The sequence below is a fragment of the Melospiza melodia genome, chromosome 10 (genome assembly GCF_035770615.1).
Source record: "Melospiza melodia melodia isolate bMelMel2 chromosome 10, bMelMel2.pri, whole genome shotgun sequence".
NCBI classification, from domain to species: Eukaryota; Metazoa; Chordata; class Aves; order Passeriformes; family Passerellidae; genus Melospiza; species Melospiza melodia.
This window is the reverse complement of record NC_086203.1, coordinates 27,410,962-27,433,792: the sequence shown is the minus strand read 5'-3', so window position 1 is coordinate 27,433,792 and position 22,831 is coordinate 27,410,962. Positions and strand designations below refer to the sequence as shown.

General features: G+C 41.9%; 1 protein-coding gene across 10 annotated transcripts in view; it reads left to right on the top strand.

The window, feature by feature from the left end:
• FOXP1 (forkhead box P1) overlaps positions 1-22,831 on the top strand; it is a 377,541-nt gene that overhangs the window by 213,216 nt on the left and 141,494 nt on the right. For 9 of the 10 annotated variants that reach the window (XM_063165025.1, XM_063165020.1, XM_063165019.1 and 6 more), the window contains one exon: positions 1,320-1,501. The exons of the other annotated variant lie outside the window; for it this stretch is intronic. In XM_063165025.1, the coding sequence (XP_063021095.1) occupies positions 1,331-1,501 (171 nt within the window). In that variant the 5' untranslated portion in view covers positions 1,320-1,330. The remainder of the gene's footprint in view (positions 1-1,319; positions 1,502-22,831) is intronic. 10 annotated transcript variants of the gene reach the window in all.

Genomic DNA, 22,831 nt, shown 5'->3' with positions numbered 1-22,831 from the left:
GGCATAATTTGAAGATTTAACAAAACAGATTGAAAGAGGTTTCCATAGACCAGCTGAAATTTATTTAAATGCAATCAGAATGTTTGAATCTGTCCTGCTACCATCCATGTGCTTGGTTTACTGAATTCAAACGGGTTCTTCCTTGAAGATAAAACAACTTCTTTCTGAGGTGAAGTAGCCTGCACAGGGTCATTTGGCTCCCATGTCCATGTGGTTAGTGTGGGGCTGGCAGCGTGCTTGGGACACACAGCTTGGCTTTCCGTACTCCATCTCCCCTGGGTGAGGGGTGGAGGAGGGATGGGCTGGTGGAAGCCAGACAGGTTAATGGCATTTAAACCCTGGAAGCTGGGGCTTAGCAGGTGGAAATACTTTTAAAACAAGTCATCATACTATCTCTGAGTTAGAGCTTTGCAGCTGAAAACTGGCATATGTGCTTTGTGTGGGGAGTCTTGCGCACCAATGCTGATGTTTGCTCCTGGGGGTGTGTAAATCCCAGGGGTGCTGGGGTGAGGAGGTGGGTACTCATCCTCATCCTCATTGAAGGCTTGTGACCCACTGATACTGTTGGTGAGCTCAGAGTGTGGAGCACCCAGGAACAGGCTGACAGCAAGAGTCAGTAGAGAGGGCTGGCTGGAGGGAGCTGTGGCTGCTGAGATGAGTTTAGCCAAATAACACAGGAGGCTCCTCGCTGTAATGCCATAACAGCATCCAAATCCATAGCCAAAAACTTGGCCAACAAGAGTAATTCTGTGAGCATTTGTAGCAGTTCTCCTGAAATGAGAAGTGATGATGGTTCAGCACATCCCAGATTAAGCCTAAATTGCTTCAGAGTAATAAAAGGTGCTAATTTGGCACTATCATGGTATGAGTGAAAACCAAAATAGTGAATGCTCTGCTTCACCTCCATGCCCTGATACAGCATATATCACATTTTTGATATTGTCCATCATATGTTGCCAAGAATGACTCATCCGTTTCAAAGGAAAGCATCCAGATGTAACTAGAGAAATTTAATTATGGATTCTGTGTGTTCGTTCAAAAATATTTTTTTTTCTCTAAGGGAAAAAAGATGTTGAGCAAATAATACTATATTTAGAAGAGAACTAACTTACTAAAATTATAGCTGTACCAACGGATAAATAAACATAAACTAGTAGCATGAACCATTAATGAAAGATAAATCGTATGAAGGAAAATGACATATGTTTACAGTTTTGGCAGGATTTAAAACAGGGCATGTCTCCTTATATACAGCAACTGTTTTAACAGCTGCTTTTTTTTTTTTTTTTCCCCCCCTCCCCTCCCCTAAATTATTTCAGGTTTTTGAGTCATGATGCAAGAATCTGGGACTGAGACAAAAAGTAACGGTTCAGCCATTCAGAATGGAGCGAGCGGTGGCAACCATTTACTAGAGTGCAGCCTGCGGGAAGTGAGATCAAACGGCGAGACACCTTCCGTTGAAATTGGGGCTGCAGACTTAGCACATCTCCAGCAACAGCAGGTACTGTAAGATGCATTACAAGTTTCTTACCTACAGGAAGAGCATGAAACATTTAACCCCCCTCACTCCCAAGCCCTTTGTACTTGCCAGGCAGAGGATGCTTTTGGGACTCGCCTGTGACATTCTGCGCGTTTTTGCCCGTAGGGGATTGCAGTCAGTCGTTAGTGTAAAGGGAAACCTTGGACTTCTCTTCCGGGGCTCCTTTTTGTAATCATCCCCTGGAAACACCCAAAGATCAGGGCTTGCTTCCGTTGCCTGAATGTGTTGAGTCTGGTGGCAGCAATTGGGTGAACTGATGTATACAAATAACTGGTTTCCAAAATATGTCACTGGGTGGAAAATACACTAACGTTAAGTTTTGTTTTTGCAACAAATTTTAATATAACCTAGCAACCTCTATCAACAGAATGTTTTCTATTAGTGAGGAAGGCTGCAGAGGTATCTGCTGCGCAAAACGTCAGAATAAATAAATAAATACATCCATGTCAGTGTTCCTCAACTCCAAAGGATCAGAACCAAATCGTGTGTTTTGCCTTGGTATTTTAATTAGTGTATATTCTGGGAAGTGACCAAATTCACCAGTGTAAATTATCCGCATAATACGGTTTGGCTTTTTCTTTTCCCTGATAAAATTCTGAGGCCCTCTGAGGAAATTTTACACCAAAGTGCTGGGCATGTATCATTAATGTGTTTGGGAACAAAGGCTGCAGCAGAGCCATGGTGAATATGCTCGCACCTAACCCTCACTTTCTCTAATGCAATAAGGATTCTTAAAACCTTTTAAATAAGCGATTGGCAGCTGGTTAAGACTCCCCTAAGTGTACAGTGATCTTTTTAGCAGGTTGTTGTGGAGAAGAAAAAAACCTATGCTCAAAAACAAAGGAAAGTGAAGGCTTGAGGAGGAGCGGGGCACCCCATTTGCCAGCCTAAGACAGAAAGCTGCCATAATTAAACAAGTCAGAAAAATGGATGATACTAAATGCACAGACTTTGGTAGTTTCAATCATTTCGTCCTACAGGTTTTTACTTGAAGTGAGAATACCATCAGTGAGAAAATCACAGCCATGCTGAATTCATTACTGCAGTAGTCACACAAAACCATGGATAAAATTTCAATAACTGCAGGCCACAGTTGAGTAAACAGTTGCACTGAAACTTAATTCCTGTTGACTTTTCCCTCATTCTTTGCCAGGGGCACATTCTGATTCGTAGTGCAAAGACAACAGGGGTTACAGCTTTGATTAATATAGGACAGTAGAAGAGGAGTAAAATATGTTCAACACAAAGGTCTCATCTTAAAAAAGGCTTAGTATCAAAATGAGTTAATTACACTGTGTTTTCCATAGGAGCACTATGGAATTTTCCAGTGAGGCTTTGTGCAGAGAGAAACAGGGAGGGGGGATCATGCAGACGTGCACACGGTGGACCAGAATGGCTCAGACCTCTGCTCTTCCACCACGAACTGACCCTGTGCCAGTGCTTCTCCACAGCCATGCCAAGGCTGGTAGCTATCCCAAGAGCTCAGGATGTCTCAGATAATGTTTTCACCTCACATGTAATGGCTGGTGTCATTCAGCTGCCCGTTTGGTCAGTTAAGGAGTGGCACCCATTCATTCCCAGTCCTCTAGCCCTCCCCAAACAGTGCCCAGCACAGACCCGAGTGCTCAGGGCTGGGGATGGGATTGCCAGGCTCAGGATTGCTTTCACACAGCTCTGACTTTAGCTTGGAGTTTATTTATCCACTGCCAGTACAGAGAATGTGGTTGGGGATCTTGCTTTTCTCCAAGTTCTTCAAAGACCTTTATGTTCTGTGTTTGAATTCTGCTGTTAATTGGTTTTGATGACTAACTTCTCCATGGAGTTTATCTTCTATAAAGCAAGTTGATTGCAAAGTTTAAAACAGTTATTAAATAAAAAAAAGGACCAACAAACCCAATCCTGATAACAATAAGAGGGCAATCAGAGCTAGCATAAAAATATCAACCTTGGTGTTTGGAAAACATTTTTAAATGCTGAAAAGAAGAAAACCCCGTTGTTTTCAGACAGCTAATGCAAGCATTTACAGATACACATACAACACGGAGCATAATGTTTAGATGTTTCTCCGTATACAACATATGCTCTCAGGTCACTTAACAGAATGCGTTCTACAAAACACTCCTTCAATACAAATGAATGAGTTCTGAATTAAACAGCTATTTCTTAAGAGCATTTCATTCAAATCTTTTCATTTTGCCACCTGGCACTTGTTTTGTCTGAAGAAAAATAAAAAAAAATCAATGGTGGGTAGTTTTAGCTTTGCTGCTGTGGTTAGTTGTGTGTTCCCATGATGAGCTTGGCAGAACAGTGAAACCTGCATGTGCAATGGCTTGTGAAAGCATCTGTGCTGAATTCAGGGTCACATTTTTGGTGACATTTATGAATTTATTAGGACTAATAGCTTTGTTAGTATGAGAGAGGAAAACAGAAATACTTGAGGGGTTTTTTAGGAAGTTTTAATGGGTTTGCCGACTTGTAAACATTTTGCCATGGAAAAATACGGAGCACCACAGCTGTTCATATGTTTGCAAGAGAAATGTATGGTGTGATCACTCTTGCTGTGAGTACAGGGAGGACTTGTAGGACAAGTTTTATGCTTCCCATGTCATGTTAGGGTGATTCTGCCATGCAAGGAGACAGAGAGTGATGTGATGCTCAATTATTTTAGCATTAGCAATCTCATAAAATGTACTGTTAAGCTGGGAGTAGCAAATGTGGGGATGAGTTCTGCAAGTAATTCCAACTGATGTTTATATTGGTGAAGAAAGGCAAAGCAATACAAGTGACTCTTCAGGGATGGTATGTCTGTGGAAGAGTTGGGTAAAAGTGGAAATGCATATACATGTCACCCTCAGAACCAAAGTATAAGGGAAAGGGAACTTTTTCTCAGTATTTTGGCACTTGCTGGAGGTGGAAGAGGTGGCATTCCCACTGCTGCTGGCTCCACAGGTTCCAGAGGTCAGCATCTCATGACAGTGATTGTCAGGATGTGGTGGAATGGGCAGGGGTTTGGTGACCTGCTTATAAAGCCTGGGGTAGGCTTGAAGGTTACCTGGATCATTGTACTTCCTAAAGAGATGAAGCAGGGATTTGGTGTGGGGTCAGCTAGTGGGGCTCAGGAGCTCTGTCCCAGAGTGCCCACGGAGGCAGCACCAAGTGACAGAACAGAAAACCTGGGAACAGAGTACCAGGCTGAGTCTGGCAACATCTGTTGGCTCTGAGGCATCATGAAGAACATTTGGGAGGTGCAGAATGGGTGTTGCAGTGACCCACAAGCTGAAGGAAGATCAGGCTGGGCGAGGGAAGCTTGGGCAGAAGGGATGTAATGATGGGGTGACTCCTTCCTACCAAGCAGTAATAAATAAAGACTCATAGGGACAAACTGCCTTTTAATGTTCATGATCACAGCTGTAGTTGCTTCCGTGGTTTCTGACATCTCCTCAAATAGAAGGTTTGATGCCTCAGTCCTAGACAGCTCTTTTTTTTTTTTTTAAGCTTATAAAATAAATATTATTTATTGCATTTTATTTTTATCCTCAGGACTATTCATTAAAGCGTTCTTCACGTTATTAGCAGTGAAACAAGACTATGAATTGAACAAAGGGAATGATTACAAAGTTGAATCCTGATGCATAGCAGCAAGACACCAAGTGCTGTGTTGCATGGTGGCAGAAATACAAACCTCTCCACATCAATAGCCGGATCCACTTTGATACCGTAACTTCAAGTACTGCCCCATGAGTATAAAACTCAGTATCTTTGTCTAATCCAGAAAGCTTTTGAACTTTGAGGAGGTATGACTTTAATAGTAATTTGTTGACAGATTAGCTGCAGAGATTGCAAAGGGTTTATTTTGCAGAACTGGCAGGCTCCTATCAGTGTTCTCTTAAGGAAAAAAACACACACTGCTGTTTTGCAATTGCTTGCATTTATTGACAAGCTGTGCTGAACAGGCAGAATCGGAATGTTTGGATAATGTAAACCTATAGCTTGTCTGATGGAGTGTAGTGTACTTTTAGGTAGTGCACAGATTGCTTGATAAAGAGGGTTACAAGGTGGCCGTGTTTATGACAAACTGGAATAGAAATACAAACGCAACTGGTATGTGGAGAAAGAAGGAGGAGGTTTATGTAAAGAATTGTGGGGAAGTTTCTTTTCTTCACTTTGTCTTTCAGCTGTACTATACTGTAATTATGAAGTGTCACTTCAAGCTTTCTGAAGAATTTAGATAAATACTAGTTTTGCCATGTGTCCACCAAGTAAGGAAAGAAGGGGGTTTTCCTGTTATATCCTGTTTTGTGCTTTTATTCCAGTAAATATCTGCAAGTGAAAAATACAGTTTTGTTCATATATAAAAGAAGGCCTGATAGACAAAAGAAATTCGGACTAGATTCTGGTCTGTGCCCAAATCGGTGCCTGCAGTTGGGCTGTTTGTGGTGTCTGTGTCAAGATGCCAGAGTTGGGCCCTTTGGCAGAGGTTGTTTCATGAAATGTTGAGATGTGAAGTGTTAGACTGAGGGAATCAAACTCCGTAGGGAATATGTGGGTTCTTCAGATTTTGTTCATGTTCAAAGACAAGGAAAATGTACAAGAAATAGGGGATTTGGTGTATTGTTGAGAGGCTGTTTTAATTGGGCAGATCAAAAAGAAAATTTGACTAGAAAGAAATCTGAATATATTGCAGTGTAAATGAAAGAAATGCTCTTTTTTTTTTTTTTTTTTTTGAATTGGTGAGTTTCATGTTATTTTGCAAACCCGTGAGGAGAGGTTACAGACCACATCAGGAGTTTTACAGTCCCATTGATCATGATGTGGACTTATCTCTGTGGAGCAAAACTGCTAAATTAGATCCAAGATAAAGTCTTTGTTTCATATTGACATAACTGGGTTAGACCAAAATTGTTTGTTAGACTTAGAAGGGAGCGTCCGTGTTGAGTCATTTTGTCCAAAGAGACATAAAGCCTAATTATTAAACTGCTGTTGCTATTGAAGGAGCCATTTGAAAGTATAGATTAAACTCCATGCAGGCTATTGGATTGTGTCTGATTTTGTATTGTAGTACCCTCATAATTGAAGATTACAACATGGTGAAAAGATGACTGCATTTGTAGAGCTTCTGCTGTTTCATCAGAGATTGTGAAAAACAACTTTATGTTCCCAGTAACTTTGTGGTTTTTATCATTCATACTTTTCCCCCAAGTTCTGCCATCTCCCAGCATTGAACGGAAGGTGACATGATGTCTTTTTAGTCATTCAAATCTAATAACTTTTAATCTGAAGGTTAAGTAGTGAGATATAAACTAAGAGACGATAATATCAATTTTATGTTCACTGAAGGGCACAATATACCTCTTTCTAGTAGAGGGAAAATTGTGCGTAAAATGTCTTTTGCTTTTCAATGGAAAAGCTGTGGCTCTGAGAGCTTGGGAATGAAGCAGCGCTGGAAAAATTAAATAAGTTTTAACATAGGCTGGCTACCTTGCCTAGGTTTTAGAATCAATGATTTTTTTCCTTAATAATTCAATTTTTAGATCAGTTGTCAATGAACCATGCTGAGAACATTCATGCAGCATTCTCTATCCTCACTATTGCTAATGTCTTTGTTATAACTACTTATTGACACCAACAAGCCCTAAATTTTCTCTAACTGTTGAAGGGTAAGGGGAAACTACTGCTTAGTTGCACTTGCTGAGATTATTGTTTTCTCTTTGTCTTGGCTTTGTTTTATTTTGCTTCTGAGGTCTTTGATAAATAACTGCATAAACCCGAGTCCTCAGAGCACCTTGACATTGGCACCCAGAGCTCTGCTGTTGTGCGTGCAGGTACAAGCATGGACATGCAGAAGCTGGGTCGTCAGACATGTAATCACCTGGGTTATGTGCACATCCAAATGCAGAAGTCCTCTGTAGGCTGCCCATGTCTATTTCTGTATTTATTTATTGTTTTACAATAGCTGCTTTTACTTCACCTGGTAAATTAGGATCAGGCAGTAATCATTTAGGTTTCTGTGGGCTCTTTGAAGGGATGGAGCTTCTGAAATATGTTTGCTGGGTTGATTTTTAGCCTTGCATCTCTGTGAAAATTCAGCAGTGGTGTGTTTGTTCCCAGCTGTTTTCGTAGGTGTGCCCTCTCCCCTTATATTTGCTTATGCTTACTCATAAGCAGTAAAGTTCCACAGTCAGGAGTGCTGTTTAGGGAAAGTCTGCAAAGGAATGCTTTAAAGCTGTTAGCCAGCACGTGTATACACTGCAAAAGGCTTCCAGCAAGCATCAGATATGAATTAAAAGTCTGTTTCAACTGATTGATGTTATTCAGATTATTAAAGACTGTTTCTCCTCCAGTGATCTTCGTACTTTAAGGGTTGTTTTATGAGTGGTGCAACCACTTATTTGTAGCAAATATATATATATACACATATATATCTCAAACTTAAAATGGTAGTGTGCCTATGGAGGTGTAAAGCAGCCTTTAATTCACATGGAACTGCTCCTCAGTGTGGCTTTTAACGTTGCAAGATGCTTAAGCATGTGCCTAAATGTAAGTGCATGACTAGTCTGATTAAGGTCACTGGTACGTCTCATGCCTGTAAAATTAGGAATGTGCTTAAGTACCTTGCTGAATTAAGGCTTAAGTAATTTCACACTAATAAGAAGTTGCATGGATTGCTGATATTTTAGAACTAATTTAACTTTATTTGGAGACACGCTGCATGCAGGGAGATTGTTTGGCAGTGCCTGAGGAGCAGCAGCGGAATTGCAGCTGTTTTCAGAAGCGTAGCCCCTGATTTCAGTGGAGTTTTTTCTGACTTAAAAACGTTTAAATAAGAACAGAATCAAATGCCATGGTTTCCTGCATTATGTTCAGGGGAGCTCCGCTGGGTATCCCAGCAAGTGAGAAGAATGTTAACAGTGCTGTTGTAATTTATAACAGTGATGTTGTAAATAAAGATTGGGATATGAAGTAAAAATGCAGAAGTTGTGAATGCTCTTCATGAGTTTATTTAACTGCATAGCACCCCATTAATTAAAAAAAAAATAACAGAAGGTATCTTCTGGAGGCTTAGTGTAAACAGTGACATTATATAATGACAGTTTTGTAGGATAGTGTTGCTTGTTTTGTTGCTGCATTCTGTATTTTGTTAGCCGTGCTCCCTACATTTTCAAAACATAAACTATATTTGCAACCTGTTTTAAATAGTGCAAATATATCTCTTTTTCCCCTATAAAAGCTACAGATTGTGTCTGGAGTGTATAGTCTCAGACATCCCTGAAGCCTGGGGCAAGTGCCAGGTTTATTACAAGTTGGGCTTTTCAATTTATTTTGAATCATATTTCTTCTTTTTCTTTTATGGGTTTTTGTTTGCTTTTTGTTTTGTTTTGGTTTTTTTCTTCTTTTTTTTTTCCCAGGCTACTGAAAGTAGGACTGATAAAGTGAAGGTTGAGGAGAGTTGGGCTATTTAATCTCTCTGACAATGTGTTGTAAAACTCATCAGTGCAGTTCTCCCCTTTGCCCCCTGCTCTCAGAGCGTGTTCCCAGGCAAACCAAAGAGAAGGATGCAAGAAATGGGTATAATTCCTTGTGTTCTGTGTGCTGACCTAATACTGGTTCTCATTTAATGACCAAGGATTGAGGACTGGGATGGTTACAGACAGAAACATCGCTGGGCATGCAGCTGCATGCCTGGAGATGGGTCATTTTTGCTTGGTAGAGCACTGCAGTTCCAAGTTTAGGTGACCTCTTTTGATCAAGCTTCAAGGCTGAACTAATTCTTATATGCACATTTGGGGCCTTCTTACCTTATGAAATAGAATAAGCAAGTTTTTTGAAAGGATTTAGTTCCTTTCTAGCAAGAGGCATCGTTATCAAGGGGCACAACACAAATGTTTCAAATTTGGAGATGCAGAGCAAGGTCACAGTTTGCCTCCAGAATCTGAAGTAATCAGGATTTTATTTCAGATAAAACCTCTGGGGCTGATACTTAGAAAACACAACTTTTAACTGGCATTACGCAATTTGCTATGGGTCACTTAGCCAAATATTTGTGTATGGGTCTTTTTTCTTCTTTTTTTTTCCTTTTTTTTTTTTTTTTTTTTTTAAGACTTTCCAAAGTTCAGGTGGGATTTCAGGCTTTAACAAACTCTACCTGGAAATTAAGTGCAGGAAGGGAGGGGGGAAAAAAAATCTTGTCTATTTGAGCTAGAGTGATCACAAGCTAAAAGAATGTGGTTGCTGTTGGCGTGCTCAAATCAAGTTTTCCTTAAATTTTCCTTGTTATTATCACCGATACTGAAAAACGTCTGCCAGGAAAGAACTGCAACACCAGTGAAATGTTGTAAGACCACTGACTGTCTGACATTCTTGCTTTTTTCCTCCTTTTTCCAGTAATCAGTGAGATACGTGCAGAAATAGGGTAAGGTCCCTAGCTGTTCCCAGGGACTGTGTGGGCAGAGGGTGGATCTTCCCCAGTACCTTCTGGCATCCTGAATCAGCAGCAGACCCACAGCTCTGGGAGGATTTGGCCGCTCTCTCATGGATGAAGCTGGAGCACTTGTGTTCTTATACCATCACCGTTTTGTATTTCTGTTTCCACATAATTAAGTGATTCACTGAAGGAGAAAGGTCAGACAGGCACAGGGAAGGAGAATGGAACTTGTTAGAAGTAGTGGGGCCCAGCATCTTGCGGCCGAAATTAGAAACAAGATGGAACATAGTTTTTCTCATGGATAAGAAAGCATTTGGAGCACTCAGATCCTCCCAGTCCAGTCTCAGCAGTCTCCAGGAGAATTCTTCTGGCCTCTGCTTAAATGAGAAATTTGATCTGCAGATGAGCTCACCTAGGAATTGCTCTGGTTTTGGGGAGAGTGGCTGCAGTTTATCTTGACTTTGTTGTGTTGCACTGCATACCTGCTCTCCTATGTCATCCCTCTTCCTCAGGCTCAGAGCAGGATGGACAGGTGTGTGTGGAAGGCAACTGCTCTGGATTTTGTTGGAAGCTAAAGTTGAAAGCATCCAGTGTGCTGAGTGTGCAGGTGTGGGAGCTCTTTGTTTGGGACAGGGGTGCTCTGTGTCTGGTAGAACCCCCAAAGTGTCTCCTCTGGAACAGCTGGCATTCAATTATAGCTGTAGGTAAAGTGCTTTCTGCAAGGTCACAGAGAGGGTTTGGTACAGCTAAACCTCACCCGTGCTTCATTTTAGTGCCTGTTCTTCTCTCCCAATAGCTGTGCTGGTTTCTCCATCCCAGACATGGTATTTGGGTAGCAGAAGCAGTTGTTTTGTTCAGGGAAAACAGTCTCCTTCCTTGCTTCCCCATGGCTGTAAGGCTGTATTACAGATCCAAAAGAAAACCCTCCAAGTCAATAAACAACAAAAAGCAGAATTATCTTTTATAGTGTTCTTGAAACAAATGTAAGGTTATAACACTAAAGCAGGTTTTATTAAATCTAGGCGTGAATCCATATTGAAGAAATAATCCACTGCTTCTTTTCTGCTTCTTGTCTTTTTAATTAGCGCTGGCAATGGGATTGTTAGCTTTTAAGATACGGTAAATATGAGCCTATTAATATTATTGAATGTAATACTCAAGAAGGAGCAGGGAATGCTGGTAACTGTGGCTGTTTTATGGAGGAGCTAAAAGTGGGCTCTTTGCTGTTCCACACATCTTCCTTTATGGCTACTGGGGTGAAGCCCTTATTGGCAGCCCTTCCCCAGGTCCCTGGCGCAGCTGTTCTGGAGCAGCCATCCCAGCAGGTGCTGTGGGACTCTTGTCCCTTAGTCCACTCTGGCAGGATAGGTCTGAGCCCCTTTTCACAACACAGGGAGTGTTCAGAGTTTAAAATAGTTCTGACTCTTTTTCCTTGAGAAATGATTCACCAATTCCTCCGATTAATGCTTTTTGAAGTGCTTTACTGTTGGTTTCAGTCTCTTAACTTGGGCAAGGACTGGATTATAAGGGTTTAACAGTGATTAGCTCTGTTTACAGTATTTTTTTCTTGCTCTGAAAGGTACGGTGTTTGCTTTGCTAAGGGGTTTTATTTTGCAGAGTTTCTGTTGACCACCTGCTTTTTTTCATAATTGGTTGCAAGGACAATTGCTAGGCATAATAAATAAAAGATACGGCCTTCCAAGGCTGTGTCATAGGGACTGTACGTCAAAGATTCATAAACTGTGAGCAAAAATATGTGCCTCTCCCCGGGGGCAGGGAAGCACATGCCATGTTCACGTTTGGGGATCCTTCCAAGGTCATGGAGGTAGGAACTTCTCCAGAGCTGGCTGATGGCCTGGCTGGGCTGCAGCCACGCTCAGGATAGGGCAGCCCACCAGCCCAGGTTTGCTGGGAACTCCTCCTCTAGTCTTAATGTTTTTCTTTGTGTGTTTTGGAAAAATAGACTTTTTCCCCTCCAGTCTTTCCATGTAGACCAAAGGCTGGAGTAAAGTGTGTCTTTGGCGCTCCTGAGTCTGCCTCATCTGTGTCTCAGCAGCCTGTCAGTGGAGCTTTCAGTCCTGCACAGGCCTTTTGGTGCTAAACTCTTCATTAGGAACGTTTTCCCCAGTGCCTGACCAAAAGTCTTATCATAGAATGGCTTGGGTTGGACAAGAAAAAAACAACATTTCTCTATGTCTAGTCTTGTATCAGGTTGTTCTTGGGACAGATAATGAGCCAATGAGAGTATTTGCCCATTTAATTTGTATATGTCAATGATGATTTTGAGAAGACTCAGGACACGTTTCTGAGGATGCTGCACTTCAGTCTCCATCCCAGTCACTGTGCTTCATCACTCCCTTAAATCTAAAGTAGAAAACAGGAGGCTCAAAGGGGAACATGGGCCGGGGGTGTGAGTGAAAATCCCATTTCATGTTCAGTGCCCAGAGTCCATCCAGAACCCCCCAGTAACTGCCTTGGCCATGCCTCTGTCATTTGGAGGCTCTGTTCCTGTCTCTGCCAAGTCCCTGTCGTCCACAAGACAAGACATCTGCAGTACATTTGTTTAAAGCAGGGAGATGACAAGCACTGAAACAGATGTTGGAAAGCAGAGCAGCACAAGGCCTGTGCTAAGTGAATGGCCCATTGGGCTGGGGCTGTTTGATGGCTGATTGCAGAGTGAGCCAACTGTTCCTTCAGAGCAGGCTGCGCCCAGGAGATCCCCGGGCAAGAGATGTGCTTTGCCAACATGTGGTGCTCCCTTTGTCACCGTGCCTTTTCAGGTGTGCCTGGGGAAAGCACAGGGAACAGGATCATCATTCAAAGCCCCTTAGATGAGTAACACTCTTGCTTATCCAGGCTGAATTGATTCCTGGTTACGAGTTGAACCATTGGAAAGCATCAAGAGCGTGCCTCGGCATCCAACAGCCAGTATCACTCATTAGTTTGAATGAAAAGCCTGTGCAGGCTTTATCAAAGCTACAGAGAGTTTTATCATGATCAACATAAAACAATATTCTGTCTGAAACCTCTGCACCATATTGCCATATAAAAAGCAGCTAATGTCTAGTGATCCTTGGTATATGAAGCAATTCAGGTTTATCACAAGCTGACATATTATGCTTTGACAGCAAAGAATCCCTTTTGTACCTGATCTCATGTTTCCTAAGACCAGCTTTTCACCTCCTCTCATCTTGTCTCTAGGAGCTGATCCCCTTGTGCTGGGGAGGTAGAGCTCTTGTTAAATGAACTCGTGAAACCGGGGAGTATTTACCTGTTAGTCATCTTGGGCAAGACACGAACTTGCTGAGTAAGGGAGCCAGGCTGGGGCTCAGTTTGTTCAGCCTGTGGACAGGAGCTGGATGGAAAACTGGTCCCTAGCAGGGAAAAAGTACCCCTTCATGCTCTCATATGTTTGACAGGCATCCTGCAGTAAATGTCAAGGACCCAAGGGCTGCCTCTTTCCCCAGGGTAAGCCACAGTCAGGTCCTGCACGTGGTGCTTTCCCAGAGCTGGAGGGGCTCCTGAGCATGGCTGGCACCAGCATGCCCTTCACGTTTACATGGGGTTTCTGATAATCCCTGTGAATCCAGACATTCCACTGCTACTTTACCTAAGGGAAGGAGAATGAGGCTCTCCAGGCTATTTGAGCTGCCTGCAGATGTACTGCCTGCCAGTGAGACTGTTAGGCCCCATCACATTTCCATCGTGTTCTGGTGGAGGGAAGGAGTGCCTCTTCTTCTATTCCATTTTTCTCCATCTCATTCTTTTCTGGGTGATGTTCCAGACAGGCAGTAGGTGACAGGCACATGGTGGGATTTTTGGGGTGTCCTAAAATGGGGTCAGGAATTGGAGTTGATGATCCTGATGGGTCTCTTGAAATTCAGCATATTCCATGATAGCCTTGAAAATCATTACTGGATTGCCCCAGTCTTTACAGGAACTTGAACCATTTACCAAAAGCATTTTATAAAAGGACTGGCTCCCATATGTCCAAGTGAAAAACACTGGACTGTGCTTGAACCTCCTTATATCATTATTGTTTATCCAAAAGGATGAAAGGAAGAAAGATCCAGGACACCTGGAGGGATGAAGGGAAGCAGAGCTCCTCTGTGCCTGCCCTGCAGATTCCTTACCTGACCAGCCCATACTGAGGCACAAATGTACTGCAAATCTTGCTGCCCAGCCAGAAGAGCCAAGAGGCAATTCTTCTGCCCCAAAAGTCACTGCAGAGATAGGGAGCTGCACCAAGAGACTTTATTTTCAGGAAATCTTGCTGATACCATTGTTTTGCAGGTGGCAGCCAGGGCACTGCCCATGGTGTGTCCCATCCAGCCTTTTCTCTCTCTCCAGAGGAGCTTTGGTCCTCAGGTCTTTGTACTTCCCTCATCTGAAGCAATACAGATATTGTGGAAGAGCTAATGTCTGCCAAGGCTTTGACCTGGACAAGGAATTGAAGGTATCTAGGTGCATGAGTATGCTTTTGGTCATCTAAAATGGACATTCCACTGTAATGAGAAATTTATTAAGTGTAAGAGATTTATTACTCTATTTATTGTTCTATTTATTTAGAATACATTGTTCCCAGGCTTGTGCTTACTCTTCATGAAGCTGGCTTTGTGACTTGGCAGTGCAATCAGGGGTTGGGCTTGATGATCCTACAGGTCTTTTCCAACATAAATGATTCTATGGTTCCAGTTTGCCATGCAGTGCTGGCTTTGGGCTCTGCTAGGTTTGGTTCTGCTTGGATTCCTCCAGAAGTTTTGCAGGGGCACATCTGGGCAGGTGATGTGTGAGACCTGAGACCACTGTGTCCCCACCCAGAGATGTCCCAGGGCACTTCCCACTGGAGCAGGTCCAGGACAAAGATATCAACACACGTCCTTGGTGCCCACCACCCCTCAGGGCTTCAAAAACCTTTCTCCTTCCTTCCTAAAATGCCATAATTGAGGCAGCATGTGTGGATTGACACCCAAATTGATGCTTGTTGAAGCCAGCTGAAAGCAGAGGGATGTGGAAGGTGTCCCTGCCCATAGCAGGGGGATAGGAAGTAGATGATCTTCCAAAACCCAAACCATACTAGGATTTTATTATAGGATTCTATGAAGATTAAAGGGATTGATTGATCACTTAAAAGTGCAGATTGTGCTCGCATCTTCCTTCAGATGAAGCAATGGGTGAACTGTTTCCAAGTCTCATAGTTGTGTTCATGGAGATGAGTTTGCCTACCAGGAACAAGCAGAGGCAGTTGAAATAGGTCAGTGCTGTTACTTGTAGGAAAAGTGTTTATTTGTGGCTTTAAAATGAAAAAATCGTTACGCCAGAAAATATTAATAAATAATTGATCAATAGTGGAAAAGGTTCTTTCTGTAAATAAACTCCAGTGTAATTAATAGCTCTGTGCTCAGTAGCGTGCATGCAAAAGAAGCTGGGGATGCAATTAATGTGTCAGGGGCCTGAAGGACATCTGCAGATAAGGGTTAAACAGTCTGTTGGAGCTGAACTCATGAACCTGGTTAAACTGCTGGACTTGTTTGTTTCAGTAAAACTTTCGTCTCTGCTGTGTACATATTTTATAGCATTCTGGAAGAAAGACTTAAAGTCATATTTTTAATATAATGTTGGTAGCAAAGTATGAAGGACAGAGGAGGTAACAGAGAAGGCAACTTGCTAATGCAAAAGCAGTGTACTGAAAGTCACTTTTATTTCTTATTTATAATCTACATGCACACTCTGGATAATAGATGACAACGCTCATTCAGTACTTTAACTTCAAAGCAGAGAGAAGGCATGGATGACAGAGCTGGGAGCTGGAACACAAAGGTACTAACAACAAGAGGAAAAATGCCTGTTTACTGGATTGCATTTGTTAGCACGCTGTCTTCAGATATTGTTCCCCCAGGAATAGTGAGAATATGTGCTGCACGAACAATGATTTAACATCTGAAAATGGTACTTAAAGAGTTTTCTGTCTGGTAGTAATGTGATGAAGGCTTCTGAATGGAACCTGGGGACTTCATTTCTTCTATTTATCTATATGTCTCTCTGGTTTTAGTCAGTGGTAATTGCATATTTAACCCCTTAAATAGGTTTAACCCTCTCAGCATCAACTTTTTTTTATTTTATTTTTGGTCTCACGTCTGCTTTTGTTACACTACAGCTGTGCTGCTCTCATTCCCTGCCAAAAAACCAGAAAGACAAAAGGGATTTTGGAGAAGTTGTGGCCAGGGAAGTGCATCGAGAATAATGCCAAGCTCCACCTCTTGTCTCCCTTCTCCTCTTCTTCCTTTTTTGAGAAAAGCAGTAGATAACAGCATCCAAGGAAAGTGTTTTAATGGGATTCAGTACAGCTGGGAGCCTTATAGCAGAGTGAGAGGGAGAAAGAGGGCTGTAATGAGGGGGGAAGTTGCAGATAGAGCAGTAAATCCACAGTATAAATTTGCTGCTTACTTCAGCAGTCTACTTCTTTGCATCTTTCTCAATTAGCACTTGTTCTGGGGGGCTTGCTTAATAGCTTATGTGAAACAAATATTAACATAAATTGTTTAATTATATCAAAATCTTGAATTCCTCCAAGACGTAAAATTGTTTTTAGCTAGGAATACATCTGCAATAAAACATCATCTAGTTAAAGTAAACGAGCTCTAAGGAAAGTCGTAAGATTGTAGCTGAGCTACTTTTACAGTTTATTTTCATGGTATTTAAATTATGATACCAGTGGGTATTTTTAATTAGTGCCTCTTTAAAGTGTGCACTTGTCTGCATAAGCCATTTTGGCAAATTTGACTCATTCATACCGTGGTTGCTGTAAAAGAGGCCAGCACAGCCTGCAGGAATTGGAATTAAAAGTTTCTGCAAGCTGTTGTCGACATGACCACATCTCATTAACTTAAGAAATGGAGATTATTTGCCTGAAAGCTTGATTTGACTAACAGTAATCAAATATTAGGCTCAGTGGAGAGGGAAGAGGAAAAACAGCTTCACTGTTGTGATCTATATCCTTAAGTGTTGTGTGGTTCACTTTAAATAGCTGTGGCATATTTCTGCTGTGCCAAACATAAAGGGGAAAAAATGATAACACACAAGGCTTTATGAATAATCTAAGGTTGGTTTTAGTTTCCAGTCTGACATATTATTTACCAAGTTTACCAAGGGTAAATATAATTTTTCTGATTATTCTAACATCAAGAAGGATTAATTATCTTGAAAATAGTTTCAAAGTTTAAGCACTGGAAATTGCTTAAATCTCGTGATTATGAACTGTTAAATAGGCATGAGCCTTAAATTTGTATCCTAGAATCATTTAACTGTTTTTAATGAAAGAAGATGAGGTAGGTTGCAAAATTTTGCATAATAGAACCAAAATAGTGAGGAGCCTTTTTCATGTGAATACTTTAAATAGCTTGGCAAATGAAACAGCTGAGGGAAAAAAATAAATCTATATTTCATGCAATAATTAAGGTATAGGAGTAGGAAATTCAAAAATATTTGTGCTTGAGAGAGTGGTAGGGTCAAAATTCAGCATTGTGTGTTTGCCTGGTAAGCAAAGGACAATGTCATACCTAGATGGAAGCTGTGGCACACGTTGATAAAAAAAAAAAGGGTGCAGTTAAACAAAAGAAGATAAAGTCTTGCGCCTTTTTTTATGTCTTTGAACTGAGAACATGTGCTGCATTTTACTAAAGGAACATGAGCCTTGAATGTAAGTAACTGGTTTTTGCATTAGGTACTCCCTGGAGGTAGCAGAAAAATACCATGTCCCTGCATGAAATGCGAATGTGAAATCTACCAGAAAGAAATATTTATGACCATTTTATGCTTGATTAGACTTGGATGACATCTGTTAGAAGACAGGGACTGGACAAAGAGAGAGACGCTCGGGGGCAAATGTTAACAGAGTTGTTTAGATGATGCTGGGGCAGGAGCGTCCATTTACTGCCAGGCAAAACATAGGAATTGTGTTAGCCAGAGTGCAGCTGACAGGAATTCGCCGTGATGGAGACAGTGTAAACTGACGGGCTGAAATAGTAAAATGCAGCTGTTGATATTCGCCGCGCTGCCACGATTTATGGGCAGGTATCGCAGCTGAACACAGATACTGTAACTTCCAGGGAGCAGATGCATTAACAAAGTTATATAAATGTGAGTCAGCTATAAAAAAGCGACATCTTCACTTTTTAAAGTTGTTATTCCGCCAGGCTGCACTGAGAGTTGGAAGGACTTTCCGGAAAGAAAAAAAAGCTGGGTTTTCTTTTTCTTTTTTTTTTTTTTTTTTTTTAAACTCTGCGGAACACACTGCTCTGAAGCAATCAACCTGATTGTTTACTTTCCCCTCCTTGCTGTAGCACTGGAGCTTTTCCCCATGCCGCATCCTGTTCTTTTTGAATGAGATGAAGTTCCTTGGCTGCATCTGCCCCAGTGCAGGGCAGGAGGGACGAGCACCCGAGCCCCCTGGCCCAAGGCAGCAGCACCAGCAGCTGTAAATCTTTAACTCCAAAGTTTGACAATTAATCGATGGTGAGCCTTTATGTGTTTTTAATGTTAAACTGTTGTTTACCAGCTCAACCAGAAGCGGGTTTTATGGCTGGAGGTACAAACACTCACATCACTCTGGGTCTTTTCCCAGCTTTCTTTTCCTGTAAATTTTCTCTGTCTGGAATGCTTATGGGAAATGTTATTTTGTTTTTGTTTGCAACAGCTCTGTTGTTTTGATTTTGTCTGAGTGGTATGGAAAACAGTACGTCACTTGGAGTGGGTGTTTTGTCTATTGGCCATTTGGCTATTCCACATATATTTCTCATACTTACTACATGATGACAAGGGAACCCAAATGGCATAATTTTCCAGCTGAATTTTGCTTTCCAGTTTAATAATAGTGAAAGGAAAACAAAGTTAATAGATTTAGCAGTTTTGATACTGCTCACATGCTGATAGATGCCTTTGGATTTTTTTTCCCTGTGGTTAAGGGTCTATTTAGACAAAGGTCAGATTAATGCATATATCAGTTTCTATAATAAACTGCATAAAGATTATGTTACACATTTTGCATACAGTTGTGAAAAACTGTAATTTAAGTACCCAAGTCCATAAAAGGGTAATAAACAACTTCAGTATCATCCATATGATCAGTCTAGGGTACTTTTTAAAGGGATTTTTTAGGCAGTCCATAACAGAAGAAATAGCAGCAGATGCCTTTTAATTGAAAAATGGTCTGAAATAAATTTTGCACTTGAAAAGAGAACACTGCATTCTCCATTTATCTGTTTAGCTGGAGAGATTTGAATGTGATATACATGGATTCCTGCATAGTATTTACCATGTTGGGGAGAGCATATCAACAGACCACAGAATGCAGCTTTAAGACCAGATAATTTTTATGTATAGTACCAAAATATAAAATGGAAAGTATGATTAATTTTTCAATTTCTCTCAGCAGATATCTAATAATTGTGCCCATGGACTGCCAAAGGCTCCCATTAAAGATTTAAAATGCAAAGAAAGGTAGAATCAAAAAGATGGTATTTTGGATTAAATAATGTAAAAAAAAAACTGTAGGGCAATAGCAAAGTGAAAAGCTATTGGCAAAATAAAAGCGTTGTGTCAACTCTCCTTGAGACAGGTTTCAACATTTACACATCCAACTACATCTTTTTTGTAGCTGGGATTTAAAATAAAAATCCTTAAAGGTTGCTTAAGCCAGCTATGATTTTGAAATACATTTTTGGACTTTCAGGTTATGATATGCTTGTTCTCAACAGAATGATGAAAAATGCAGTGTGTGACCCCGCGTTAGAAATATCTCCATAAATGCAGTGGCAAGGGGTGTAATCTGTTATCCAACATTTAAAAACATGTTAGCAAACTCTGTGGCATAACGTTTCTTTCATTAAGTACCAACAGATAGAGGGTGGCCAGAAAGCATTTTGCAGCAGCTTCTTGGGAATGTGCTATTTTTGTTAGCCTTGGAAAAAGGGATGCTGCAGCCATAGTATATAGAGGCTGTCAGAAAGGTCCAGCTGGACTTTTCCTCCCTTTTCTGTACTGTCTTTATCACTTTGCTCAGTTCCACATAATAACATCTTCATCTGAGATTGCTGTGGCACAGGGGAACTGCATTTGTTGATCAAATTTGGCTGGATAACACTGTGATCTCGTATCCTGAAGTGCGGAGATGTGCCTGGAATACGTAAGCATAAAGCTGGCCCCTTGATTGATTGATTCTGCCTGTCACAGAACAAGATAACTGGATCAGTAAATACCCTGTGCACTTCAACTTCATCTATACAATCAAAAGTGAGGGCATCATGGGGCTGAAAAACACCGAGGCATGATGGGAATATCTACATTTCAGAATGATAGCCAGGAACTCGCGAAAAAGCGAGGAAGAAAAGAAAAAATGTTTTATTCTTCCTTTTCCCTGTGTGTTTGTACACGAAGAGCAGTGAAAAGCACATTAATTTTGGTGTGCTTGCGGTGTGTCTGTGTCTCCCTGGATTTATTTCAGCTTCACATCTGTGTAACGCTGCTGCTGTTGCCAGTGATGCTAAGCTAGCATAAGGCAGGGGTAAAACAGATGATTCAGACTCTGGATATTCTAGGGAAAGCACATTATTTGGGGTGTCCTGTAAGAAGGTGGCATTTTATCAGATAAATGTAATTAAGTTATGCTCCTAACTTGAGTTGATTTGCTACTTCGGCAAGTCCCAGAACTGTTGGGCTGAGCATCCCAAATGCAAGCTGTAGAATCCAGCTTTATTGTAGGCATTGAAATTGAATATTTAAAGAGAATGAAGAGTGAAGGCACCAAAAAGAAAAAAGGTAAAAGATGATAGGTGGCAACATTTTAATTAAAAGGCCACACTTTTAACCAGAAAATAGAATATGAGCAAATCAGGCAGGATTTTTGTGCTGTGGTTTTGCAGTCCTTTTGGGCTAGAAAATAACTGCCTTAGCACAATTTTAAGAAATTCTGAAGATCAGTGTTCCACTCAAAAATGTGTGTTTGACATACTGTTGATAGAACTTGTCAGTCCATCTCCAGGCTGGCGTGTCCTTTGTCCTGCCCTGCACGAGGTTTGTCTCTATGAGATGGGGTGACCCATCCAGGAGAAGCCTCTCAGGGCACCTTCACCGAAGTGTTAGCACAGCAAAGTGTGGTCACCTGCTCTGTCTCCTTCTCAGTGGGGTATTTGGCAAGCACAAGGGGTTAAAGCCACAGCAAGCATTTGCCAGGCAGAGCCTGCTGTGGTCCTGTGGCATCTCACCCCCAGGTGTGTCCTGCACACCTTCTGGGCAGGGACAGGTGTCTGATCCCTCTGGGTCCCTGCAGCTCAGGGTGCTCTGTGGTTCTGTGCTCCTCTTACACCCTGTGTAACTGGGTAAGGCAGCACCAGCACTGAAGCAAATCCGTAGGCTCAGGGCTGCAAGATCAGGCAATTCCAGGAGTGGTTTATTACTATGCTTTTTTGCCTTTAACTGTTTTTACAGTTTATTATGAGATTTATGTGTGGTGTTAAATCTGGCACTTCTGTTCAGTGCTTCATTTGCTTAAGACACAGGTAACACAACTTCCTGTAAAGCATTTATATGATTGCTTCAAACGCCTTGGAACTGAGGGGCTGGAGAGATCCAGAGCCCTGTGGTGGTACCTGAAAACCTCTCAGGCCATGCCATGCTGCTGCATAAACCAGCTTAAGCAGAAAACACTGCCTGTTTTCCTGTTTAAGTATTCTTCTGCACCTAGGACCAGTTCTGTCTGGCTATGGTTTCAGTATATGTATTGCTCCCGAGTACAGCACTGAAAGGATTAAATGGTTGACTGGGCTCTCTAAACTATAATTGTCTCTCTCTGGATTTTCTGGCATTCCATATAGTGGGGAAGGTTGGAAACTGTGTGATCAGATATTTGCTTCCTTTCCTTACCCACATGGTGACAAAAGGCCAGATATTCATTACTGAGGAGGATAGAGTATTTATTCGAGGTTCACTCTGGGTGCAGCTTTCAGCACTTAGTAGGAGTACCATTATTGTATGATGCTGCCATGATTTGCTGGCTGTTTTGGATAAATGGTTGAAGGAAAATTCAACAAATGGTATCAATAGCCTTTTCTAATGTGATTGTGTACCTCATTTTCCAAGATTTCCTTGGGAATCTGCATATTTTCATCTAGCACCTGTCTTTTTATGAAGAGGATGCTTTTTCTTTTGGACTCTGAATGACTCTGAAGACATAGAAAAGTCTTGTGTGGCTGTGCACCAAAATTACTTCCCTGTCAGAGGCTGTGCGTGGCAGGCTTTGCTTGGAGAGAGGGTTTGAGGTTGTCCCCTAAGGGTCGCAGGGCTTTACCCTTTTTGGTCCAGCGCATTGCAGCTTTGAACAATTCCTTTCTGAGAAATTGGACACGGGCGAGTTGCAGCGGTCACGTTTCTGTGAGGCTGCACACCTTCAGTGCCTCCTGATGAGCTGCCCAGGGAGCCTGGGCAGGGTTCTGCAGGCTGCTGGCCACAGCTGGAGGTGCATGGTGGCCCAGGTACCTGCTGTGCTGGGGGCTGTCCATGCAGGATCAAACCTCAGGGCGGGTCTCTGTGCTGTTTGGCCACCATCTGGGTGAGCCACATGTGATGCTTGTTATCATATCTGTCTGCCAGGGGGCTCCGGAGGGGCTGGGTGCTGCCTGCGTGAGCTGACATTCTGCAGCAACGGGAGTGCTCGCCAGATGGACGGAGGTGCTGGAGAGCCTCTGCTCCCAGGGAGACAGAATGCAACTCTTATTTCTTCTATTTCTTACTGGCAGTCCAAAGCAGAAGGTTTCCCTTCCAGCTTTCAGCTCCTGAAAGATATAATACAAGAAATAAGAGTTGCATTATTCTCA